At 41.7% G+C, this 27,080-nt stretch overlaps 1 protein-coding gene and 1 long non-coding RNA gene across 4 annotated transcripts in view; one reads left to right on the top strand and one right to left on the bottom strand.

Annotated features, from left to right (window-relative positions):
* tada1 (transcriptional adaptor 1) overlaps nucleotides 1-20,658 on the top strand; it is a 101,292-nt gene extending 80,634 nt beyond the window's left edge. For 2 of the 3 annotated variants that reach the window (XM_059984829.1, XM_059984827.1), the window contains one exon: nucleotides 16,876-19,325. In XM_059984829.1, coding sequence (XP_059840812.1) covers nucleotides 16,876-17,055 — 180 coding nt within the window. In that variant the 3' untranslated portion in view covers nucleotides 17,056-19,325. The other variant, XM_059984828.1, reaches the window with a different exon arrangement.
* LOC132402160 (uncharacterized) lies at nucleotides 425-23,855 on the bottom strand. The gene is made up of 3 exons (XR_009514819.1): nucleotides 23,429-23,855; nucleotides 10,017-10,195; nucleotides 425-496 (listed from the first exon to the last, which is right to left on the bottom strand). It is a non-coding gene; the product is annotated as an uncharacterized LOC132402160 (long non-coding RNA).
* Between the last annotated feature and the right edge of the window lie 3,225 nt (nucleotides 23,856-27,080).

Raw genomic sequence — 27,080 nt, 5'->3', positions numbered from 1 at the left:
GGGAGGCACAGCAGCAGCTATGGGACTGCTTAGAGTCAGTGGACTGGGCCGTGTTCAAGCATACGTCAAAAAATCTGACATGCCATGGTTGTTGAAGACTTTATAGTCAGTTGTGGATGAATGTTGTGTATTTAATTATTGAGTAATGTTGTAGGTATATTGTTTGTTTAAGCATTTTTTGTATAATAAAACATGTAAAAGTACGAAAGTGGCACACATCATCATGCCACAACATGATACATATGTGCCTTGCCTAAAGTAAAAATCAAAGTTAGACTTAGATTCCTGGCTCTCTTGATTTCCTTTAAATGAGTTTTTATGTCTTGAAGTTACAAAACATAAGAGTGGCAACAAGAAAGTTTTGAACAAACCTGAGATGAGTACCTACCTGTTGAAGTTCAGTGAGACGTTCTAGTTAAAAAGAAGTGCAACGAGAAATGGTCAAGTTTTTTTTTAAATGCAGCGCATGTTCTTCAGAAGGGACAGATGCTGTTGGCTTTTAAAAAAGGCAGAAAATAGACATATTCACAAGATTTTTCCCTCTGCCATCTGATTTCTAAATAGACGTTGAACCCATGAACACTATCTCATTGCATTTTATTACTTTTTTTCTCTTTTTGCATGATTTAATTTAACTATTTAAATATATATACTTACTGTAATTCAGTTTCTTTTTCTATTATTATGTATTGCATTGTACTGCTGTTGCAGAGATGACATATCATGCCATAATGGTAAGATCGTTGGCAGTGTGGAGGATCACAGGGATCTTTGGGAGGTTGACTCTGTGGTTAAGAAAGCATACAGTGCATTGGGCTTGATCAATTGTGGGATTGAGTTTAGGAGCCGGGAAGTAATGTTGCAGCTGTATGGGACCCTGGTCAGACCCCACTTGGAGTACTGTGCTCAGTTCTGGTCGCCCCACTACAGGTAGGATGTCAGTGTGGATAGTCAGAGGCTTTTTCCCAAGGCTGAAATGGCTAAGATGAGAGGGCACAGTTTTAAGGTGCTGGGAAGCAGGTACAGAGGAGATGTCAGGGGTAAGTTTTTTACACAGAGAGTGGTGAGTGTGTGGAATGGACTGCTGGTGACGGTGGTGGAGGTGAATACGATAGGGTCTTTTAAGAGACTCCTGGACAGGTACATGGAGCTCAGAAAAATAGAGGAGTATGGGTAACCCTGGGTAATTTCTAAGGTAAGGACATGTTCGGCATGGCTTTGTGGGCCGAAGGGCCTGTATTGTGCTGTAGGTTTTTTATGTTTCTATCTTTCTATGTCGGTAATATTAAATCTGATTCTGAACAGTGAGTGGGAGATAATAATCATAAAATATAAAAGGGCTACATCGGAAAGATTGACACATTTCAGTACACAGCATGTGAATGGATATTGTTTATGGAATGAATTGAGCAATATTTTAAAGCAAATGATATAGCCAGTGAGAAGCAAGTGCCAAATTTAATGACTGCATTGGATTTAAAAGCATGCAGTTTGCAGAACACTTTTGGTTTCGTAAGTGAAAACAAAAGGGGGGGGGGGTCTGTTTCAGAGTACATGGCTGACTTAAAGAGATTGAGCACTGTCATTTCAATGATGGGCTTAATGATGTCCTGAGAGATCATATAGTTTGTGGAATCTTATAAGAAAGCATTCAAAAACAACTTGTAACTGAACTTACATTTGAAGGAGCAGTTGAAATTGCTGTATCAATGGAAACAGCAGACAAAGACATAACTGAGTTGCAGTCAGGAATGAAACTGAGTGTGAACAAAATTGCAGTGTCCAAGCAGAAGCCAGACTGGCCAAACTAATTATGCTACCGTTGTGCTAAGGGCTCACATACAACAGACCATTCAGGTTTAAGGGCAAAACTTGCAGAAAATGCAATAAAGTAGGATGCATACAAAGAGCACGTAGGGCAGACAAATATAAATGGACTGCGCAGGGGAGAGAAAAAGGTAAAAAAATAAGTTGCAGTTACAAAAAGAGCACTAATCTGCATATTGTTAATGAAAAATCTGGTAATGATGAGAGTGACACAGTACTGGGTAGCCTTGAGATTTAGAATGTGAAAATTAACAACAGACAAGCAGTATGGCTTATATCTGCAGTGAACATTCTTCGTTTACATCATGCATTGCGGGTTATATATAAAAGTACATAATTGGTATACATCATCCTGTCACTATGTGATATGTACACACTTCATTTAAGGTGGAGGGTTATATGGGAGGCAGGGTTTAAGGGTCGGCACAACATTGTGGTGTATTGTTCTATGTTCACTTAAAGTAAAAAATGAAGTTAGACTCACATTCCTGGCTCCCTTGTTTTCCTTTCAATTGGTTTTTATGTTTTGGAGTTGCAAAATATAACAAATGTATCCCCCAGAGAATTATTTAGTCTTCCCCAACCAGAAGCCCTGGGCCTGGATGAACCAAGATTTCCCATATCTGCTCAGGGCTTGATCAGTGGCTTTCAGGGAGAGGAACCATCCTGTCAGCATTTAACTTGTCCAGTCCCCTTGGAATCTTATGTGTTTCAATAAGGCTAACTGTTATGTTTCTAAGCAATGAGTTGTGTGGCACTCTTTCCTCAACACAATTTTCCTTATTGGGCCCATTCCAGTGAAGCTTCTATGAACTACATCCAGTGAAATAGTTTGTTTTCTTTAGTAGATAGACTGAAATTATTCAGTGCTCGAGGTATGATCTCAGTCATGTCTTGTAAAATTGCAGTAAAGTTTTCCTACCTTTTTTAAAAACTCCAACTGCCTCTCTTTTCCTGTTTAATTACTCAAAGGAGCACTTAGTGTCCAGTTTCGTATTCCTTACAAAATTTGCATCATTGTATGCTTTTTCTCACTTATTATTTTTAGTCTTCCTTTTCTGGTTTCTGAATTTTTCCCATTCAGATCAGCTGGAAACATTTTCCTCTTTATATATGTTATCCTTGCTTAACTTTATCTTGCTGCTTTTGGTTCCACCCTTTAGAATTGTATTTTCCTTACTGGATACATTTTTGCGCAGTATAATGAATTACTTAAATGACTGCCACTGCTTGCCAACTTTCCTTCCTGCTATTCTATTGGCACACTCAGCCTCAGCAAACTCTATTTCATTCCATTGTATTTCCCTTTTTAAGTGATTTACTGTTTTTCTGACCCACCCTCCTCTTTATTCATAGTCATAGAGCACTACAGCACAGTAAAAGCCCCTTTGGCCCATCTAGTCTATGCTGAATTGCAATTCTGCCTAGTCCCATCAACTTGTACCTGGACCAGAGCCTTCCATAACTTTCCCATCCATGTACTTACCAAATTTCTCTTAAGTGTTGAAATCGAACTCGTATCCACCATTTCCACTGGCAGCTCTTTCCACACACTCTCCACCCTCTGAGTGAAGAAGTTCCCCTTAAATACTTCACCTTTATCTCATAACCTAATACCTCTAGTTCTATTCTCACCCAACCTCAGTGGTGAAAACAACTTGCTTGTGTTTATCCTACTCACGTCACTCATAATTTTGTGTACATCTATCAAATCTCCCCTCATTCTCCTACGCTGTCAGAGAATATCGTCTTGACTTACTGAGCTTTTCCCTATAACTCAGACACCCGTCCCAACTGGGTCAGGTCCCACTGCAAACTTTGATAGCCACCTTCACTGTGCACTACGCCACAGTCTTGGTGCCATCTGCAAACTTGCTGATCCAGTTTACCACGCTGAAATAGATAACAAACAGCAATGGACCCAGCACCGATAGTGGCACACCACTAGTAACAGGCCTCTAGTCAGAATGGCAACTATCTATTACCATTCTCTGGCTTCCCCCACAAAGCCAATAGTTTTTCCAGTTTCTATGGAAAAAAGTACAATTGGAGTTTCGGGCCAAAACCCCTTGGTAGGAGCGAAGAAAAAAAAGCTGAGGGGTAAATTTGAAAGGTGGGGGGAGGGGAGAGAGGAAAATGCCAGGTGATTGGTAAAACTTGAAGGGGGAGGGATGAAGCAAAGAGCTAGGAAGTTGATTGGTGAAAGAGACAGAAGGCCATGGAAGAAAGAAAAAGAGGGGAAAAGGAAGAGCACCAGAGGGAGGTGATGGGCAGGCAAGGAAGTAACATGAGAGAAGGATGGGGGGGAGGATTGGCATTTCTGGAAGTTTGAGAAATCAGGTTGTTGTTACCAAAATGGAATATAAGGTGTTGTTCAACCTAAGTTTGGCCTTATCTCAACAGTGGAGGAGGCCATGGATGGACATCTTGGAATGAGAATAGGAAGTGGAATTAAAATCGGTGGCCACTGGGAGATCCTGCTTGTTCTGGCAGATGGAGCATAGATGCTCAGCAAAGTGGTCTCCCATTCTACATCGGGTCTCATCAATATACAAGAGGCCACACCGGGAGCACTGAACGCAGTATATGACCTCAACAGACACACAGGTGAAGTGTCGCCTCACCTGGAAGGACTGTTTGGGGCCCTGAATGGTAGTGGGGGAGATGGTGTAGGGCATGTGTAGCACTTGTTTTGTTTGCAAGGATGAGTGCCAGGAGGGACGAATGGACAAGCGAGTCATGCAGGGAGCGATCCCTTTGGAAACCAGAGTGGTGGGGAGCAGCAAATGTTTTTGGTGCTGTGATCCAGTTGGAGGTGGTGGAAGTTTTGGAGAATTATGTGCTGGATGCAGAGGCTGATGGGTTGGTAGGTGAGGACAAGAGGAACCCTATCGCTGGTAGCATGGCGGGCGGATGGGGTAAGAGCAGACATGCATGAAATGGAAGCAATGCGGTTGAGGGCAGAGTTGATGGAGGAGGAGGGAAGCCCCTTTTTTGATAAAGGAGGACATCTCCTTCATTCTAGAATGAAACGCCTCATCCTTAGAGCAGGTGTGCTGGAGACAGAGGAATTGAGATAAGGGGATGGTGTTTTTACAAGTAACAGGGTGGGACAAGGGATAGTCCAGGTAGTTGTGAGAGTCTGTGGGTTTATAGTAGACATCGGTGGATAAGATGTCTCCAGAGATAGAGACTGAGATTGAGAAAGGGAAGGGGGATGTCGGAAATAGACCAGATGAATTTGAGAGCACAGTGGAGGTTGGAGGCAAAGTGGATGAAATTGACGAGTTCAGCATGGGTTCAGGAAGCAGCACCAATGCAGTCGTTGATGTAGCGTAAGAAAAGTGTGGGACATCACCAGTGTAGGCTTGGTACATAATTTCTCCTTTGGGTCCTCCCACTTCCTTTAAACAAAAGGGGTACCAATGGGCACTCGCATGGGTCCCAGCTATGCCTGCCTGTTTGTCTTATGTTCCAAGCCTGGCCTGCTGAGTTCCTCCAGCATTTTATGTGTGTTGATTGGATTTCCAGCATCTGCAGATTTTCTCTTGTTTGTGATTTATTCCAGTTTACTGCCTAAGACTGAATCTTCTTTACTAGCTTTCCTTGCAGGATATTGTCAATGCAGACAATATCCACTGCCTTGCCTTCATCAATTTCCCTCATAACTTCCTCAAAATGAAACTATAAAGTTGGTTGGACATGACTTACCACACACAGTGCCATGTTGACTATCCCTAATCAGTCCCTGTCTATCCAAATACTTCATATATATAATCCCTTAGAATACCTTCTGATAACTTTCCCACTGCTGTTGTTAGGCTCACTGGCCTATAGTTTCCTGACTTTTTCTTGGAGCCTTTATTAAACATTAATTATCCTAATCCTCTGGCAGCTCACTCATGGCAAAAACAAAACGTTTTAAATATCTCTGCTAGGATCCCTGCAATCTCTGCACTAGTCTCCTACAGGGTCTTTAGGCACAACTTGTTAGGGCCTGGGGATTACAGTGGCATGCAGAAGTTTGGGCACCCCGGTCAAAATTTCTGTTACTGTGAATAGTTAAGTGAGTAGAAGATGAACTGATCTCCAAAAGTCATAAAGTTAAAGATGAAACCTTTTCAACATTTTAAGCAAGATTAGTGTATTATTTTTGTTTTGTACAATTTTAGAGTGGGGGGAAAAAAGGAAAGGAGCACCATGCAAAAGTTTGGGCACCCCAAGAGATTTGAGCTCTCAGATAACTTTTACCAAGTTCTCAGATCTTAATTAGCTTGCTAGGGCTATGGCTTGTTGACAGTCATCGTTAGGAAAGGCCGGGTGATGCAAATTTCAAAGCTTTATAAATACCCTGACTCCTCAAACCTTGTCCCAACAATCAGCAGCCATGGGCTCCTCTAAGCAGCTGCCTAGCACTCTGGAAATTAAAATAAATGATGCCCACAAAGCAGGAGAAGGCTATCGGAAGATAGCAAAGTGTATTCAGGTAGCCGTTTCCTCAGTTCGTAATGTAATTAAGAAATGGCATTTAACAGGAACGGTGGAGGTCAAGTTGAGGTCTGGAAGACCAAGAAAACTTACCAAGAGAACTGCTTGTTAATTGCTAGAAAGGCAAATCAAAACCTCTGTTTGACTGCAAAAGACCTTCAGGAAGATTTAGCAGACTCTGGAGTGGTGGTGCACTGTTTTTTTGTGACACCTGCATAAATATGAGCTTCATAGAAGAGTCATCAGAAGAAAACCTTTCCTGTGTCCTCACCACAAAATTCAGTGTCAGAAGTTTGCAAAGGAATATCCTAACAAGCCTGATGCATTTTGGAAACAAGTCCTGTGGACTGATGCAAGTTAAAATAGAACCTTTTGGCTGCAATAAGCAAAGGTATGTTTGGAGAAAAAAGGGTGCAGAACTTCATGAAAAGAACACCTCTCCAAATGTTAAGCACGAGGGTGGATCAATTGTGTTGCAGCCAGTGGCACGGGGAACATTTCACTGGTAGTGGGAAGAATGAATTCAATTACATACCACCAAATTCTGGAAGCAAACATCACACCGTCTGTAAAAAAGCTGAAGCTGAAAAGAAGATGGCTTCTACAACAGGATAATGATCCTAAGCACACCTCAAAATCCACAATGGACTACCTCAAGAGGCACAAGCTGAAGGTTTTGCCATGGCCCTCACAGTCCCCTGAACTAAACATCATTGAAAATCTGTGGATAGACCTCAAAAGAGCAGTGCATCCAAGACGGCCCAAGAATCTCACAGAACTAGAAGCCTTTTGCGAGGAAGAATGGGCAAAAATCCCCCAAACAAGAATTGAAAGACTCTTAGCTGGCTACAGGAAGCATTTGCAAGCTGTCATACTTGCCAAAGGGGTTGTTACTAAGTACTGACCATGCAGGGTGCCCAAACTTTTGCTTCGGGCCCTTTTCCTTTTTTGTTATTTTGAAATTGTAAAGGATGGAAGTAAAAAAAATCTTGCTTAAAATATTGAAGAAATGTGTCTTTAAATTTATGCCTTTTGGAAATCAGGTCATTTCTTATTCGCTTAGCTATTCACAGTAACAGAAATTTTGACCGGGGTGCCCGAAGTTTTGCAAGCCACTGTATATCTACCCTAATTTTCCTCAAGACAGCAAACACCTCCTCCTTTGTAATCTGTTTCCATTCCATGACCTCATTGCTGCTTTGCCTCACTTCTGTAAACTCTGTGTCTGTCTTCTGATTAAATATAGATGCAAAAAATCCATTGAAGATTTATCCCAGCTCTGTTACATTAATAGCCAGAAGATCCATTTCATTTAAATGGAAAGATCCTAAGCCCCCTACTACATTTCAATAGTTTTCCCAAGTTAAAACATGTTTAAACTTGGAAAAAATTAGTAGTGGCATTAGGTTAAATTTGTAGAAACTTTGAGACCATTTATTCAACGTTTTTATATGATGTAAGCTGACCTTTTCCGAATCCTTCTCATAACTTTTTGTTTGTGTATAGAGGATCAGAGTTAATGACAAATAATGAAACATGGCAGCCCAGCTTTTGTTTTGTTTTGTGTTTTTTTTAGTTTAGTGGGACTTTTTTTTTCCTTTGTAAAAAAAAATTATTTTGAATCTTTTTCATGTCTAATTACTGGGAGGCTTAGATTACACATGTTACTCGGAGTCTGTTTCTGTACATATTAACTGTTATTAATGTAATCCCAATCTCTTTGTATCATTATCATTGTTAAGTTTATCTACTTGAAACTCAATAAAAAAGATTGAGAAAGAAAGATTTATCCCAGCTCTTTTGACTCCATCTCTAGATGACCACACTCATCTTCCAGTTGACCAATTTTCTCCTTTGCTATCTTTTTGCTCTTAATATATCTGTAGAAGCTCTTGGAATTCTTCATCTTGTCTGTTATAGCAATCTCGTGCTTGTTTTTAGTCCTCCTGATTTCCTTAAGTGTTCTCTTGTATTTTATATACTCATGTACCTCATTTGTTTCTTCCTGCCTTTACCTGCTGTGCACCTCCTGCTTAACAGTGGCTAGATGGGAGATGCCAGAGAGTAGTGGTGGATAATTGTTTATTGGGATGGGGGCCGGTGACTAGCGGGGTGCCTCAGGGATCTGTTTTGGGCCCAATGTTGTTTGTAATATACATAAATGATCTGGATGATGGGGTGGTAAATTGGATTAGTAAGTATGCCGATGATACTAAGGTAGGAGGTGTTGTGGATAATGAGGTGGGTTTTCAAAGCTTGCAGGAAGATTTATGCCGGTTAGAAGAATGGGCTGAACGCTGGCAGATGGAGTATAATGCTGAGAATTGTGGGGTTCTACATTTTGGCAGGAATAATCCAAATAGAACATACAGGGTAAATGGTAGGGCATTGAGGAATGCAGTGGAACAGAGAGATCTAGGAATAACAGTGCATTGTTCCCTGAAGGTGGAGTCTCATGTAGATATGTTGGTGAAGAAGGCTTTTGGAATGCTGGCCTTTATAAATCAGAGCATTGAGTACAGAAGTTGGGATGTAATGTTAAAATTGTACAAGACATTGGTAAGGCCAAATTTGGAATATTGTGTACAGTTCTGGTCACCGAGTTATAGGAAAGATATCAATAAATTAGAGAGAGTGCAGAGATGATTTACTAGGATGTTACCTGGGTTTCAGCACTTAAGTTACAGAGAAAGGTTGAACAAGTTAGGTCTCTATTCATTGGAGCGTAGAAGGTTGAGGGGGGATTTGATCGAGGTATGTAAAATTTTGAGAGGGATGGATAGAGTTGACGTGAATAGGCTGTTTCCATTGAGAGTAGGGGAGATTCAAACGAGAGGACATGATTTGAGAGTTAGGGGGCAAAAGTTTAAGGGAAACATGAGGGGGTATTTCTTTACTCAGAGAGTGATAGCTGTGTGGAATGAGCTTCCTGTAGAAGTAGTAGAGGCCAGTTCAGTTGTGTCATTTAAGGTAAAATTGGATAGGTATATGGACAGGAAAGGAGTGGAGGGTTATGGGCTGAGTGCGGGTAGGTGGGACTAGGTGAGATTAAGAGTTCGGCACGGACTAGGAGGGCCGAGATGGCCTGTTTCCGTGCTGTGATTGTTATATGGTTATATATGGCTAACCAGGCCTCAGTATATCTCAAAAACCAATATTCCCTGAACCTGTTAGCCTTGCCTTTTATTTTGACAAGAACATAGAAATTCTGCAGTCTCACCATATCACTTTTTGAAGGCCTCACTCTTGCTAAGTACACCTTTGCTGGAAAACAACCTGACCTAATCTACATTTGGCAGATCCTTTCTAATACCATCAAAATTGGCCTTTCTCCAAATGAGAATCTCAACCTGAGGACCAGACTTATTCTTCTCCATAATTATCTTGAAACTAATAACATTCTGATCACCAGATGCAGTGTGTACCTTACATAAACGTCTGTCACCTGCCCTATATCATCCCCAATTGACAATTTGGGAATATCATTGACAATTTCCCTCCTGTTCACCCCCTCCCCCCCACTCAGCACACCAGTCTGGGTGAAGAGGCACCAATGCCTCTCCTCCTCCCCCCTCCAATTCAACATATGGATGAAGAACATAGGCTACCACTGTCTTCATCCCTTCCTGGCCCTGCACCTACCATCCACACCTCCATATCCCAATCTTCACCCATCAACTCCCTGGACATCATGGACTCACCTTCATTACTAAGCAATGTGAGAAGAGCTGTAGGGAAACTGACACAGCAAAGCATTGGCCGAGATGATGTGAACTCCAATGTCCTGAAGCCGTTGTGTAGAGTTCTCTAGTGTATTTTCAATCTGAGTTTCAGCCTGGAAAGGGTCCCAACTGTGGAGCCTATCGTGTGGTCCCAGTACCTAAGAAGGGCCAACCGAAAGTTTTGAATGACTGTAGTTGTCTGGTCCTGATCTCACACTTTATGAAGACCTTAAAGAGGCTGGTCCTGGCTTACCTCTGACCTCTAGTCAAATCTGCCTTCAATCCTTGCAGTTTGCTTACAAGGAGCACAATGGAGGAGATGATGCTATCATTTAGCTGCTGAACAGAGTCTACTCCCGTTTGGATAAGCAGGGTAGCACTGTGAGGATCCTGTTTTTTTGATTTCTCAAGTTCCTTCAATACCATACAGCCCTCATTTCTGGGGGGAAAGCTCCATTCAGTGCAGATTGGCACTTACATTGTATCCCGGATAATGGACTACTTGCCTGGCACACCACAGTTATGTATAGCTTCAGAGCTGTGTGTTAGACATGGCTATAATAGCACCGGGGCCCCACAGGGGACAGTATTGGCTTTTTTCCTGTTTACCCTCTATACCTAGGACTTTAGATACAACACTGAATTATGTCATCTGCAGAAATTCTCTGATGACAGTGATATTTGGGTGTTAAAAGGGGGAACAGGAGGATGAATATAGGGCCCAGGTGGAGGACTGTCAAATGGTTCAAGCTGAGTCATCTGCAGCTCAACATTAATAAGACAACGGAGACGGTGATGGACTTTAGGAAGACTAAGCCTACACTGCTCCATGTTAGTATTGAGAGGACCTGAATGTGGTGACAACCTACAAGTACCTGGGGGTGCACCTGGATAACAGACTTGAGTGGAGCACCAACACGGAGGCTACGTACAAGAAGGGCCATTGTCACTTCTATTTCCTGAAGAGACTGAGGTCCTTTGGAGTATGCAAGCCTCTTCTTCACATGTTGTCTCCAGTACAATCTTCTATGCGGTGGTGTAATGGGGTAACGGCATCAATAGGCTCAATAAACTGATTAGAAGGGCTGGCTCTGTTATAGGAGTCAAACTGGACACATTGGAGTCTGTGGTAGAACAAAGGACCCTACAGAAAAACCTAGCAATTCTGAACAATGTTTCTCACCCTCTGCATGCCACCTTGGCTGAACAGAGGAGCACTTTTAGTAATAGACTAAGACAACTGTGTTGCTCCAAAGGATATGAAGTCATTCTTGCCCTCAGTCATTAGGCTGTATAATGAGCCAACCTACAGCTGGGGAAGTGGTGGCACTCTCCTGTTAAGACAGTTCATGGTAACTTATTTTTTACTTTTTCTACTTCTCTTCTAATATTTATTCTGTGCACTTGTAATGCTACTGTGACATTGTAATTTTGTTTAGGATCAATAAAGTATTTATGTACCTATCTATCTATTTTATAATACTGGAGTACTGGTCAATATGTAGAAAGTTAAAATCATTTACTATCACATTCTTATGTTTCTTGCAATAGTCTGTGAACTCGCTACAAATTTGCTGCTCTAAATCTCACTGACTTTTTGGCGCTCTAATTATAATCCCATTATATTATAGACCACCCAACAGCTTTGACCTTTTGATTCCAACATCTCAGCAACATTTTTCTCCACAACCATTGCACTCTCTATTCTGGCGCTCTGGTTCCCACACCTCTCCCTCTCCCAGAACATCTTTGTAGTTGGGGACTGGATATATTGATTAAGGAAACTTCCTGAACACATTTGACAAAAATTTGGTAGATGATACTAAGATAGGTGGCATTGTGGATAATGAAGTAGATTTTCAAAGCTTGCAGAGAGATTTAGGCCAGTTAGAAGAGTGGGCTGAAAGATTGCAGATGGAGTTTAATGCTGATAAGTGTGAGGTGCTACATTTTGGTAGGAATAATCAAAATAGGACATACATGGTAAATGGTAGGGCATTGAAGAATGCAGTAGAACAGAGTGATCTAGGAATAATAGTGCATAGTTCCCTGAAGATGGAATCTCATGTGGTGGTGAAGAAAGCTTTTGGTATGCTGGCCTGTATAAATCAGAGCTTTGAGTAAAGGAGTTGGGATGTAATGTTAAAATTGTACAAGGCATTAGTGAGGCCAAATTTGGAGTATTGTGTACAGTTCTGGTCACCGAATTATAGGAAAGAGGTAAAAAAAAATAGAGTACAGAGGAGATTTACTAGAATGTTACCTGGGTTTCGGCACCTAAGTTATGGAGAAAGGTTGAACAAGTTAGGTCTTTGTTCTTTGGAGCTTAAAAGGTTGAGGGGAGACTTGATAGAGGTATTTAAAATTATGAGGGGGATAGATGGAGTTGACATTGATAGGCTTTTTCCATTGAGAGTAGGAGAGATTCAAACAAGAGGACATAAGAGTTGAGGGGCAAAAGTTTAGGGGTAACATGAGGGGGAACTTCTTTTCTCAGAGAGTGGTAACTGTGTGGAACGAGCTTCCAGTAAAAGTGGTAGTGGCAGGTTCGGCATTGTCATTTAAAGTAAAATTGGATAGGTATATGGACTGGAAAGGAATGGAAGGTTATGGGCTGAGTGCAGGTCGGTGGGACTAGGTGAGAGTAAGTGTTCGGCACGGACTAGAAGGGCTGAGATGGCCTGTTTCCGTGCTGTAATTGTTATATGGTTATAAACTCCATCCCATCTATCCTTTTTACAGTATGGTAGTTCCAGTCAATATATGGAAAGTTAAAATCACCTGTAATCACAGCCTTATTTTTCTTGCAACTATCTGCTATCTCTCCACAAATTTGCTCTCCTAAACTGTACTGACTATTGGGTCTATGATATAATCCTATCAATATGGTCACCCCTTACTTATTCCTCAGATCCGTCCATATAGCCTTAGTAGATGAGCCCTCCAATCTGTCCTGGCTGAGCATTGTCGAGATGCTTTCCTTGATTAGTAACATCACCCCTAACGCTCTGTCATGTCTAAAACAGCAGGAACCTGGAGCATTGAGCTGCCAGTCCTGCCTGTCCTGTAACCATCTCACTAATGGCCACAGTACTGCTTGTATTGAAATATACATGACTCAGAACATTAATACCACCAGTATCAATCTTTTGAATCTTGTCTTTGTATGTAGGCTTAACATCATTTTTCTCCACAACCACTATTTGTTCGGGCGCTCTGGTTCCCACTCCCACTCCAGCAACTCTAGTTTAAATCCACCCTGTCCATCACTGGTAAACCAATTACCCAGTTTCCCTCGGGATCAATGAAGTATGTCTGTCTGTCTGATAAACAGTAAACTTTCCTGCTAGAATATCAGTCCCCCTCCAGTTCAGATGCAAGCCATCTCGTCTATACAGGTCCCACCTTTCCTGTAAGAGAGCCCAATGATCCAAAAATCTGACAACCTCCCTCCTACACCAACTCTTTTGCCACATGTTAAACATTATGATCTTCTTATTTCTGGCCTCAATAGCACATGGTGCAGGGAGCAATCCTGAGACCACAACTATGGAGGTCCTAACCTTTAATTTAGCACCTAATTCATTGAGCTGCTAGTCTTGCCTCCCCTGAAATCAAGTCTCACCAATGGGTACAATACCATAATTCCAAAGGTCCATAAAACCATAAGACATTGGAGCAGAATTAAGCATTCAGCCCATTGAATCTGCTCTGCTATTCCATCATGTCTGGTCCCAGATCCCACTAATCTCCACACACGTGTCTTCTCCCACGTCTTTTGATGAACTGACCAATCAGGAGACAATCAACTTCTGTCTTAAATATACCCACGGACTTGGACTGCACCACAGTCTGTGGCAGATCATTTCACAGATTCACTATTATGGCTAAAAAAAAGTTTCTCCTTACCTCTGTTCAAAAAGGTTGCTCCACAGTTTTGACGCTGTGCCCTCTAGTTCTGAGTACCCTCACCATAGGAAACAGCCTCTCCACATCCACCCTATCTAGTCCTTTCAACATTCAGTAGGCTTCAATGAGGTCCCCCTGCATTCTTCTAAATTCTAGTGAGCACAGGCCCAATACTGCCAAATGCTTCTCATATGTTAATCCCTTCATTCCCAGAATCATCCCCGTGAATCTCCTCTGGACTCTCTCCAATGACAACACATGTTTTCTGGGATATTGAGCCCAAAACTGTTGACATTACTGCATGAAGCTTGACTAGTGTGTTGTAAAAGCTCAGCATTATCTCCTTGCTTTTATATTGTATTCTCCTTGAATGAATGAAAGAGAGAGAGAGAGAGAGAGAGAGATGTACCACAGATTCAACATGTAAATTACACTTCAGGGAGTCTTGCACAAGGACACCTAATCCCTCTGCAACTCTGATGTTTGAACCTTCTCCCCATCTAAATAATAGTCCACACTATTGTTCCTTTTACCAAAATGTATTCTCATACATTTCTCAACACTATTCCCTCCCATTTTTTTGCCTATTCTTCCAGTTTGTCTGAGTCCTCCTGCATTGCTTCCTCAGAACTGCCTACCCCTCCACCTGTCTATGTATCATTTGCCAATTTTGCCAGAAAGCCATCAATTCCATTATCCAAATCATTGACAAACAATGTGAAAAGCGGCAGTCCCAATACTGACCCCTGAGGAACACCACTAGTTACCGGCAGCCAACCAGAAAAGGCCCCTTTTAATCCCACTTTCTGCCTCCTGCCTGTCAACCATTCCTCTCTACATGTCAGTATTTTTCCTGTAATGCTAAAGGATGTTATCTTGTTAAGCAGCCTCATGTGTGCAATCTTATCAAATACCTTCTGAAAATCCAAGTAAATGCCATCCACTGCCACTCCTTTGTCCACCCTGCTTGTTACTTCCTCGAAGAACTCTTAACAGATTTGTCAGGCAAGATTTCCCTTTACAGAAACCATGCTGACTTTGACTTATTTTATCTTTAGACTCAAGTACCTGAAACCTCAACCTTAATGATAGACTCCAGCACTTTCCAACCAAAGAGGTTAGGCTAACTGGCCTATAATTTATTTTCTTTTGCCTTCCTCCATTCTTAAAAAGTGGAGTGACATTTGCAAATTTCCAGTCCTCTGGGACCATTCCAGAATCAAGTGATTCTTGAAAGATCTTGACCAATGCATCCATTAACTTTTCAGCAACCCCTCTCAGGACTCTGGGATGTAGTCCATCTGGTCCAGGTAACTTGTCCACTTCAAAGCCTTTAAGTTTGCCTAGCACGTTTTCCTTTGTAATAGCAATGGCACTCATCTCCTGCTCCCTGACACTCACGGATTTCTGGCACACTGCTAGCGTCTTCCACAGTGAAGACTGATGCAAAATACCCATTAAGTTCATCTGCCATTTTTTTGTCTTCCATTACTACCTCATCAGCATAATTTTCCAATGGTCCAGTATCAAATTTTACCTCCCTTTTACTCTTTATATAATTGAAAAAAACATTTGGTATCCTTTATATCATTGGCTAGTCTGCCCTCCTATTTAATCTTTTCCCTTGTAGCTTTATTTCATTGCTTTTTGTTGGACTTTAGAAGCTTCCCAATCATCCAACTTCCCACTCACTTTTTCTCCTTCTATATCCTTTCCTTGGCTTTTATGCAGTCCTTTTCTTTTGACAGCCATGGTGGCTCAGAAGCAAAGGGGGCAGAGGAGGTAAGCTGTGGTGGTAGCGGATTGGTTAGTTAGGGGAACAGAAAAGAAGTTCTGTGAATGTGAACAAGATTTCTGGATGATATGTTGCCTCATGGGTGCCATGGTCTGGGATATCTTGGATCGAGTCCCAGCATTTCTAAGTGGGAGAGTGAATGGCCAGAAGTCATGGTCCATGTAGGTACCAATGAGGTTCTGATACAAAGAAGAGCGATGAGGTTCTGTAAAGAGAGTTCAGGGCTTTATGTGCTGAGTTAAAGGGCAGGATCTCGGGGGCTGTGATCTCAGGATTGTGTGCCTGTAGCAGTCAGAGGGCTTTAGAGGAACAAATTTGTAGAGAGAGCGCAGACTAGTGCAAGAAGCATAGGGTAGTTATAGTAGATGATTTTAACTTACCACATATTGACTGGGACTCCTATATGTTAAAAGGACTAGATGGGATAGAGTTTGTCAAATGTGTTCAGGAAAGTTTTCTTAATCAGTACATAGAAAGTCCTAATGAGAGAGTGTATGATACTTGATCTACTATCAGGGAGTGAGATAGGGCAAGTGAACACTTTGCATCTACTGATCACAATGCCAATAGTTTCAAAGTAAATATGCAAAAAGATAGGTCTGGTCCACAGGTTGATATTCTAAGTCAGAGAAAGGTCAAGTTTGATGATATCAGAAAGGATCTGTCAAACGTATGTTGGGACAGGGAATTTTCTGGCAAAGATGTACTTGGTAAGTGGGAGGCCTTCAAAAGCAAAATTTTGAGAGTATAAAGCTTGTATGTGCCTGTCAGAATAAAAGGTAAAGATAACATGTGTTGGGAGCCTTGGTTTTCAGGAAATATTCAGACCTTGGTTAAGAAAAAAAATTAGTTACATTGCAGATATAGGCAGGCAGGAACAAATAAGGTGCTTATTGAGTATAAGAAATGCAAGAGAACACTTAAGAAGTAAATCAGGAGGGCTAATTGAAGTTACGAGGTTGCCTTAGCATACAAGTGAAAGAGAATCCCAAGAGATTGTACAGATATTTTAAGAGCAAAATGATTGCAAGGGACAAAATTGGTCCTCTGGAAGATCAAAATGATAATCCATGTGTGGAGCCAAAAGAGATGGGGAAGATCTTAAATGCATTTTTTACATCTGTATTTACTCAGGAAACAAAGACAGAGTCTATAAGGCAAAACAGCGTCAACTTCATGGACTTTATGCAGATTACAGAGGAGGAGGTGTTTGCTGTCTTGAGACAGATTAGGATGAATAAATTCCCAGTACCTGACAAGGTGTCGCTCAGAACCTGCGGGAGGCAAGTGCAGAAATTGCCTGGCGGCAGGTAGGATGATTTAGCTATCATTAGCTAAATCATCCTCCAATCAGAGGATTGGAGGATTGCTAATGTTGTTCTGCTGTTTAAGAAAGGCTCTAAAATTTAACCAGGACAATATAGGGCAGTGAGCCTGACATCAGTAGTGGGAAATCAGCACGGCTTCATGTGTGTTAGGTTGTGTCTAACCAATCTTAGATTTTGTCGAAGAAATTAGCTGGAAAGTTGAGGAAGGCAAGGCAGTTGATGTTGTCTATGTGGATTTCAGCAAGGCATTTAACAAGGTCCCACATGGGAAGTTGGTCAAGGACGTTCAGTTGCTCGCCATTCAAGATGAGGTAGTAATTTGGGTTAGACATTAACTTCTTGGGAAAAGCCAGAGAGTGGTAGTAGATGGTTGCCCCCCTGACTAGAGGCCTGTGACTAGTGGAGTCCCGCAGGAATTGGTGCTGGGTCTGTTGTTGTTTGTCATATATATCATCAATCTAAATGATAATGTGGTTAACTAGATTAACAAACAACCAATGACACCACATTGGGAGTGTAATGGACGGCAAGGAAGATGATCATGGCTTGCAGATGGATGGGGACCAGTTGGCAAAAAGGGCTGAAAAATAGCTGATGCCATTTGCTGCAGACTATCGTGAGGTGTTGCACTTCAGTAGAACCAACTAGGGTAGGTCTTACACAGTGAATGCTAGGGCACTGAGGCGTGCAGTAGTACAAGGGATTTGGAATTACAGGTCCAAAATTCATAGAAAGGGTTGATAGTGTCATAAACAAAACTTCTGGCACTTTGCTTTTCATAAATCATTATTGAGTACAGGAGATGGGGTGTTATGTTGAAGTTTTATAAGGCATTGCTGAGGCCTAATTTGGAGTATTGTGTACAGATTTGGTCACCTACCTACAGGAAGTAGTATAGAGAAAATTTACAAGGATGTTGCGGGGTCTGGAGTACCTTTATTATATGGAAAGATGAACTAGGTTGGTATTTTATTCCTTGGATAGTAGAAGACTGAGGGGAGACTTGATAGAGGTATAAAAAATTATGAGGAGTATTGATAGGGTAAATGCAAGCAAGCTTTTTCCATTGAGGTTGGGTGGGACTACAACTAGAGGCTATGGGTTAAGGGCAAAAGGTGAAAAGTTTAAGGGGAACATGAGGGGAAACTTCTTCGTTCAGAGGGTCATGAGAGTGTGCATCAGCTGCATGCGTAAGTGATGCATACAAGCACGATTTCAGTGTTTTAAGAGAAGTATGGAAAGGTACATAGATGGTAGGGGTATGGAGAGTTATGGTCCCAGTGCAGTTTAAATGTCTCACCACGGACTAGATGGGCCGAATAGTTGTTTCTATTCTGTACTTTTCTATGACTAGTTCTGTATTTTGTATTCAACTGGAAGAATAACACCATTGTGGAATGTATGGCTAACAATGTTATTAATTAAACCAAGGTGGACCATCAACTGCAGGACCGTCGCATCACATCTTTTGGTTCTGGCCTATAAATATATTTCAGCTTCAGTTGCAAATGAAGGAATGTTCAATGTCCACAACCAAATCCAACAAGAAAGAAACTAACTGGTTGATATATGTGCGTTTTCTTTTCTTTGTGGCTAAAGTACCAAGGGCAGGAATTAATCCTTAATATGCCTGGAGCTTTGGGCCCCAACTCAACCACTATACCAAACCTCAGAAAGCAGCCACAGACATTCTTCTGTCTACCAGCTGATCTGCTGTGTATTCTTTGTGTTCAGATTCCATTGTTCACAATAATTGATTTTCTGAATGGTTCCTAGGATGTGTTTCTGCTACTTTTGGAAACAAAAACTTCACCAAATGCATTACGTTATAAATCTGTTAATTCAGTTTCTCTGACCGTTGTGAGCTGAGAAGGGAAAAGTTATTCCAGATTGTCAGGATAACTGAGTTTTGGGTAATTGTTTTAATTATTAGTGTTAAATAGTTACTAAAATTGCTGCAGTTTACTCTTAATTTTTAGCAAAAGAGAAAAACATAGATTTTTGAGTCCGTACTTAGCTCAGCCAAACTGAAATGATCAAAGCTTCTCACCTCTTTATACTATCACCCCTCTGTACTCACAGTTTAGATGCAGGGTTTTGTCTGAAACATTGACCATTCCTCTGCCTCCAGAGATGCTGCCTGACCTACTGTGTTCCTACAGCAGTTAATTTTTTTTGAATGAATTTAAGATTATAATTTCTGTGAAATGTTCACATTAATCTGTTGCCTTTTTATTGTACTTAATGATCTTTTTTCTTTGTAGGTACACAGGGAAGTAATACCAGCACACACAGTTTATGCCTTGAATATAGAAAGGATATTGGCTAGACTCTGGCACCCAAGCCATGAGGAGTTGGAGCAGGATAAGATCCATCGGCAAAGACTGGCAGTCAAAGAAGGCCTTGTTTGTTGACTGGTCGCAGCCAGTTTTGGAGCTCAGAACATGCTTTGCATTGGCTGTTAAAAAAAAATCTGTTGCTGATCTAAATTGGATCCCTCATCAACAGTCATGTTATGTCTATACCATCTATGGATAATCCCTGCACTAGGAAGCATTATTGCCTGTAGCTAATGACAAATGTGACTTTAAATAATGGACAATGTTACTTAAATTTAACAGTTTTGATAAAATATTCACAATAAATTTTATAGCTGAGTGTTTCCCTTCATCTATTAAGCAGCTGCATTGCTGTTATGCATTCCAAAAAATTGGTATGGCCAAATTTGCTTTTAGTTATCTGATTTGAGGTTGCAAAGTGTGATATGTGTGTACTAATTCCCTACTCATACGTTCCTGTTTCCTTGCAACGGAAAAGGTGATCATTTGATTCAAGTCAGTTGTGACCATCAGATCAATCCTATTCCCCCACTAATTTCCCTTTAGCATATACTTTGTGACACGCCCACTAACATATCCTGATTCAGCCACCAGCCACCTACTCTAAGAGTAATTTATAGTTGGCAAGTAACTGAACAACCAGTGTGTCTTTGAGATGTGGCAGGAAACACACGCAATAACATGGAGAAAGTGTGAGGTCTACACAGAGTGCACCTGAGGTTTGGATTGATCGTAGGTTGCCAGAAGTATGACACACTTGTACTTCCTGCAGCACCACTCTGCCAGCCTATAGATTAATTCTAAAGTAAGCTGGTTCAGTATTTTGCTAAAGGTTAGAATTTCACACAAGAAACTAAGCAAGCATTTGCTAAAAGTTTGCCAAGTACTTAAAGGCCTGATTGATTTCCCTTTTGTGCGTAATACCTGCCAACTAATGTAAAATAACTTCGCTAGGTAGATCCTGATTCCTTGTGCAAGTTTAATTGATGGAAAATACCATTATTGATGGGCAAAATGTCTTAAGTGCATGTTTACCAATGCATTGTAATAACAACATTGAATAAGTTTATTTTTGTACGATAAAAATTTGAGATTTAATCTGTATAATACAGGTTCTTTTGTATACAAGTTTTTTTTTACATTTGTTTTACATGTTTGTGTATTTATAATTTTATTTTGTAGTTGATGTGGAAAAATGCTGTAGTCAATTCATTTAAATATCAATAAACCCAGATGTCATTTAGCTTATGTTGAAAAATTTGCAAGTATTAATCTCTGAATTTTGAATATACAACACAAAATTGATTTTTAAAATTGTCTAAAATCCTTTACCAGTATATATAGTATATATTGCACATACAACATGGTTGTGCAAAACCATTATTTTGATGCTTGGATCAACCTACAGTTTGGTTATATAATTAGCTGCATCACACCATTGCACTATATTTTAAGTTGATAGATTGCTTATCCTACATCCAGAACTGGATGAACAGGATTTTTTTTTCTAATTTGCTCGGAAAACCAAATTTGGTTCCTACCTGTTCATAGCAGCCAGTTCCATTCCTCTCCACTTTGGAGCTGAATTGGTCTGTTTACATCCTTGATATTCTGTTTGATTCTGAAATGAGGTTTAGACCACAAATTGCGCCATCACAAAGTCATTTATTTCCACACACGATTCTTCTTTGCTTCACTGAGATCCCCTCATTATTTTCATTATCTTTAAACTTAAGTATACAAACACGTCTCCATGGATCTTCCCAATTTTACTCCATTGCAATCTGAAGGCTAACTGAACTCTGCTGCTCCAAATCTGTACTCACGCCAGGTTCTATTCACCTGTCACATCTTAACACAATAACTGCCAAATCACAAACAAGAGAAAATCTGCAGATGCTGGAAATCCAAGCAACAGGCACAAAATGCTGGAGGAACTCAGCAGGTCAGATAGCATCTATGGAAAAAAGTACAGTTGACATTTCTGCCGAAAGCCTTCTGCAGGACTGGAGTAAAAAAGCTGAGGAGTAGATTTAAAAGATGGGAGGGATAGGAGAAACACCAGGAAATAGGTGACAGTGGAGGAGGCCATGGATGGGCATATCAAAATGGGAATGGGAAGTAGGAAATAAAATGGGCGGCCACTGGGAGATCCCGCTTGTTCTGGCGGACAGAGCTTAGATGCTTGGCGAAGCAGTCTGGCAATCTACGTCGTGTCTTACCGATATACTGGAGGCCACACTGGGAGCACCAAACACAGTAAATGCCCCTAATAGACTCAGGTGAACTGTCGCCTCACCTGGAAGGACTGTTTAGAGCCTGAATGGTAGAGAGGGAGAAGGTGTAGGGGCAGGTTTAGCACTTGTTCCACTAACAAGGCTTAGTGCCAAGAGCGAGATCAGTGGGGAGAGGTGAATAGACAAAGGGTTTGCGTAGGGGGTAAAATTCTGTGGAAAGCAGAAAGTGGGCGGGAGGGTAGGATATGCTTGGTGGGGGGGGGGTGTCCCGTTGGAGGTGGCAGAAGTTCTGAAGAATTACCTGTTGGACGAGGAGGCTTGTGGGTGAGGACAAGAGGAGCCCTGTCCTGGGTAGAGTGGTGCGAAGATGGGGTAGGAGCATACATGCGTGAAATGAAAGAGATGCAGTTGAGGTTGATAGAGGAAGGAAAGCCCTTTTCTTTGAAAAAGGACAGCTCCTTTGTTTAAGAATGAAAAGCCTCATCCTGGGAGCAGATGCTGCGGAGACAGAGGAATTGAGAGAAGGGGGTGGCGCTTTTTCAACTCACAGGGTGGGACAAGGTGTAGTCCAGGTAGATGTGCGAGTCTGTGAGCTTGTAATAGACATCAGTGGATAAGCTGTCTCCAGAGACAGAGAGATTGAGAAGGGGGAGGTGTCGGTAATGGACCAGGTTAATGTGTGGGCAGGGTGGAAGTTGGGGGTAAAGTGGGTAAAATTGACGAATTCAGCACGGGTGCAGGCAGCAGCACCAATGCCACCGTCGATGTAGCTTAAGAAGAGTGTGGGACGGTCACCAGTGTAGGCTTGGAACATAGACTGTTCCACATAGCCAACAAACAGCAAGGTATAGCTGGGCCCATGGCTACCCCTTCTCATTGAAGGAATTGGGAGGAGCCGAAGGAGGAATTATTTAGCGTGAGGAAAAGTTCCGCTAGGTGGTGGAGGGGACAGGTTGGGTCTGGTGTCCAGAAAGAAATGGAATGCTTTGAGGCCTTCCTGATGGGGCATGGAGATGTACAGGGACTGGGCATTCATAGTAAAAATAAGTTGATGGAGGCCAGGGAACTTGAAATCCTTGAAAAGATCATGAGCCTGTGAGGTGTCACGGATGAGGTAGGAAGGGACTAAACTGGGGGGATAAAACAGAGTTGAGGTATGCAGATATGAGTTCAGTGGGGCAGGAACAAGCTGAAACAATGGGTCTACCTGGACAAGCGGGTTTGTGGATCTTGGGTAGGAGGAAGAAACGGGAGGTACGGGGTTCGGGAACTATTAGTTTGGTGGCAGCGTATGGGAGACCCCGAGAGTCAATAATACTGGTGATGGTGCGGGAGACTATGTCCTGGTGTGCCTCAGTGGGGTCCTGTCCGAGAGGTAAGTAAGAAGAGGTGTCTGAGAGTTAGCACCGGGCCTCGGCAAGGTAGAGGTCAGTACACCAGACTACTGTGGAACCTCCCTTATCTGCGGGTTTAATGGTGAGGTTAGGATCGGTGCGGAGGGAGTGGAGAGCCGAGCGTTCGGAAGGAGTGAGGTCACCAGAGGAGAGAGGAGTATTAAACATAGTCTGGACGGTTAATGTCCCGTCCGCATTTGGCAATGGAAAGGTCCAAAGCAGCCACAAGACCAGGGCGGGGTGTCCAGGAAGAGGAGGAGGGTTGAAGACGCAGGAAGGGTAACTGGTGCAGGGTGGAGAGTGAAAGAAATCGGCTCGGAGACGAAAGGGGCGGGTGCCGAACTCGCTGAGATGTGGGCGCGGAGGAATAAACGTGGGACAAACAATACCTGCTAGTTAAGTTGCATCTTGATTTTAAAATGATCATCTTCACAAATCCTAGCATTTTTTAAATATGATGTTTGCTTATGACGTAGAGGACACAATCAGAGCTAGGCTATCAGTCTTTTCCCAAAGTCCTCCTGCTTTTACTGAAAACTGTTCACGCTCGGATGCTTATCAATTATTGTCAATCCTCCTGTCACCCACCTACACTAGAGGTAGCACATTAGTCATTTAAAGCTCTAGCGTATCTTTGGGGTGAGATAGAAAACAGGAGCAGACAGGAAACCAGGCTAGTTACAGAGCAGACATGTAGACTTCACACTAAGATCACGATCCAACCTCTCACTGGAGTCATCTCACAGCATGAGCTGCTACATCACTACACCGTCCACTGTGTTGCCCCTCCCTGGCCTCATACCAGGGTGGGCAGGCTTCCTGCCACAAGTCACTTAACTTTTTAATCGGCGTTTTTTTGCTCTCAAGTTTTCTTTAATTGTGAAATGGATCATCATAAAGTCATGGGTGCAGGAACCTGAAGCTTCTTGCACCCACAAAACGTGCACATAAAACAAAATATTACCAAATATTACCATGAATCAGTTAAAAAATTCAAAATGCATATAGTGCACAGTACAGTTAAACAGAAAACCGCTTGCTGTCCTGGTGACCAGACCTCAGTGGTGGTTCTTTTGTCTTACAGCCTGAGGGAAGAAGTTGTTACCCAGTCTGTTAGTCCTAGTCCTGATGGTAGTGGGTCAAAGAGATTGTGGGATGGCTGGTAGGGATCCTCAACAATGCTTCAGGCCCGTGTCTACAACGCCCCGGTAAATGTGACAAATGGGAGAGGGGAGAATGGGAGGGAGACCCCAATGATCTTCTTGGCGGTTTTCGCTATCATCTGTAGGGTATTCTGGTCCGATGCCTTGCAGCTTCTGCAGCACACAATGATGCAGCCAGACAGGGTCCATTTGATGGTGCTCCTGTAGAAAGTTGTTAGAATGGGAGCGGGGAGCCTCGCAGGCCTCGATTGCCCCAGTAGGTGTTGACACTGCTGTGCCTTCTTGAGTAATGAGCAGGTGCCCTGGATCCTGCTTAGGTCGTCCGTTATGTGCACACCAAGGAACATTGCACTCTTGACTTTCCAAGGCAATGCCATTGATGTGCAATGGAGAATGGTCGACCTGCGCCTTCCTGAAGTGCACATTCATCCCTTTTGTCCACGTTGAGACTCAGGTTGTTGGTCACATAGGACCTCCAGCAGATGGTTGAAAGGAAGGATTTTTACAGGAAGCATTAGAAAGGCAAGATAAACTAGTTGAGATCTGAACAACTAGGGGTGGTAGTGGGAGGATATAGTTGACTGAGTATGTTCATGGTTTGTTGAAGGTAGCAGGGGAAGTTGAAGTTGCAGAAAAGACATGTGGGACCTAGGCTTTGATAAATAAAAGCAAAGGAAATTATGATAAGCCTTTATGAAGTACCAGACAGACCAGAATTGGAGTATTGTGTCCAATTCTATGTAATACACTTCAGGAAAGACGTAAAGGCTTTAGAGAGGTGCAGGCAAGAATTACCAAAAGAAGTTATGAAAAAAGGTCAGTGACCCAAACACAAACCAGTTGGTCTTTGAACAGATGCTGCTCGACTGGCTGAGTTCTTCCACCATTTCTACTTTTGTCTCATATTTCAGCATTTGCAGTTATTTTTCCATTACCAGAAGAATTCTAGAGGTGAGGGAACTATGTCAATGGACTGGAGAAACTGGAGTTCTTCTCCTTATTACAGAAATATTATGTAGGATCTGATGGAAATATTTAAGGTCATGAAGAATATTGACAGAATAGACAGAGAGGGACACTTTGTATTGCTGGACAGGTCAAATATCAGGGGCAATTGAATGATGGTGGTTTATAAAAAGAGGAAAAGTGATAAGAAAAACCTTTTTGGATAGTGAGCAAATATGGTCTGGAATACGCTGCCAGATGCAGGAGTAGAGATATGGGATTCTGAAAAGAAGCTGGTTAAGTGACAGATTTATAGGTTGAGGACATGTCAGGTTGATCAGTTAGATTAAGTTTCTACAAAAAAGGTAGATTTGATGGACCAAATGGTTCAACTTCCCTGCTGTAAAAAGTCTATGATTTTGTTCCTCAATATTTCAAAATTAGAATTAGCAAAAATGTAACTTTGAAAAAGTTATATTTTCTTTTACAAAACCTCTAGAACTAAGAATGACTAAATTCATTCAACTGTGTAAACTGAAATTCCACCAATCTTTTATTTCAGGCAAATTTAGCCTTAAATTCCTCTCTCCCTAGCACAAGATCATGCAGTATAGACAAATGGCCTTAGCCCAAGTAAATTCTTCCATAGTCTGGTTATTCTTCCTGCTCTTAACTAAAAATAATAATGATACTGGTCTTGTTCATGGTAGGAAATTAGTGGGTTCAAGTACATGATCCTCTTGGGAGGAAGTTTTAGCAAGTGTTTTGAAAAGTGAATATTCTGTCTTGTTTTGAACACCTACTCCTGCTGCAATAAAGAAAATTGAAACTCAATATTCCACCATCACTTCCTTTTCTTGCTGCAGGTGGCATTCTAACTGGAGACAGCAAAATGTTCTTGGCCTGGCCACCTCCATTTTGACCTGAGGACCTGTCCTGATTTCACAAGAAGGGGAGGGTGGGATGCAAGTGTCAGTAAGAATAGTGGGGTACTGAAGACTGCTGAATTTGTTAGGTCTGCTGGTACTTGTCTGGTAGGTATGTCTAAGTACGAATGTCAGATTCAACCACTCAAAGGGTGTGAGTCATTTATAACCTTTTATTTTTTGAGACTTTGACTTAAACAACTTCTTTGATTAATATAATAACATTGCATTTGCTTTTCCATTCTTTCACTTTCTCACACCCACCTTCTCATTCTTCTCATTCTTTTAACATTTTATCTAAATGGCTCATTTATTGTGTTTACCATGCCCTCAGGCAGCAGTATCTCAAATTGTGTCACCAGTTGGATCACAGACAATCCTTTTGTTTTTGCTTTCTTCAAGTTTAAGACATGTTTGATATCTCATTTTACAAGGGGTGATTGATAAGGTAGAAGGAGTCAATTTTAGAAAACCTAGATATTTATTTTTCAACATAGTCCCCTACTACATTCACACACTTAGTCCAGCGGTCATGGAGCATAAAGATCTTGGACCTCCAGAAAGGGTCCAGAGCATGGGTGATCGATAAGTTAGTGGCCTAAGGTAGAAGGAGATGAGTTATACAGTTCTCATTACATGCACATGCAGTTGAATTCTTTGAGTGATTATGCAGAAAGTTTGAAGTTAATAACTCATCTCCTTCTACCAGGCCACAAACTTATCAATCACCCTGATGAATTATTAACTGATGAGTTATGAACTTCAGACTTTCTGCATAATCACTCAGAGTTGAATTCTGACTCCTTCTACCTTAGGCCACAAACTTGTCAGTCACCCTTTGTAAATAATTCTTCATCTGAAGTGCTAATCCCATTTCCCTCCCAGACATGCTAAGTATGCCCAAAATTCAACATTTTACCTAAAATTTGCAGCATCTGCTATTTTTGATTCACTTCTGAATTAATCATGCCACATAAATCATTGAACCAATTTCTGCTTGAATACTG

This window comes from Hypanus sabinus, chromosome 11, assembly GCF_030144855.1.
Source record: "Hypanus sabinus isolate sHypSab1 chromosome 11, sHypSab1.hap1, whole genome shotgun sequence".
In the NCBI taxonomy this organism is placed as follows: Eukaryota; Metazoa; Chordata; class Chondrichthyes; order Myliobatiformes; family Dasyatidae; genus Hypanus; species Hypanus sabinus.
This window is presented reverse-complemented; position numbering and strand designations above follow the sequence as displayed.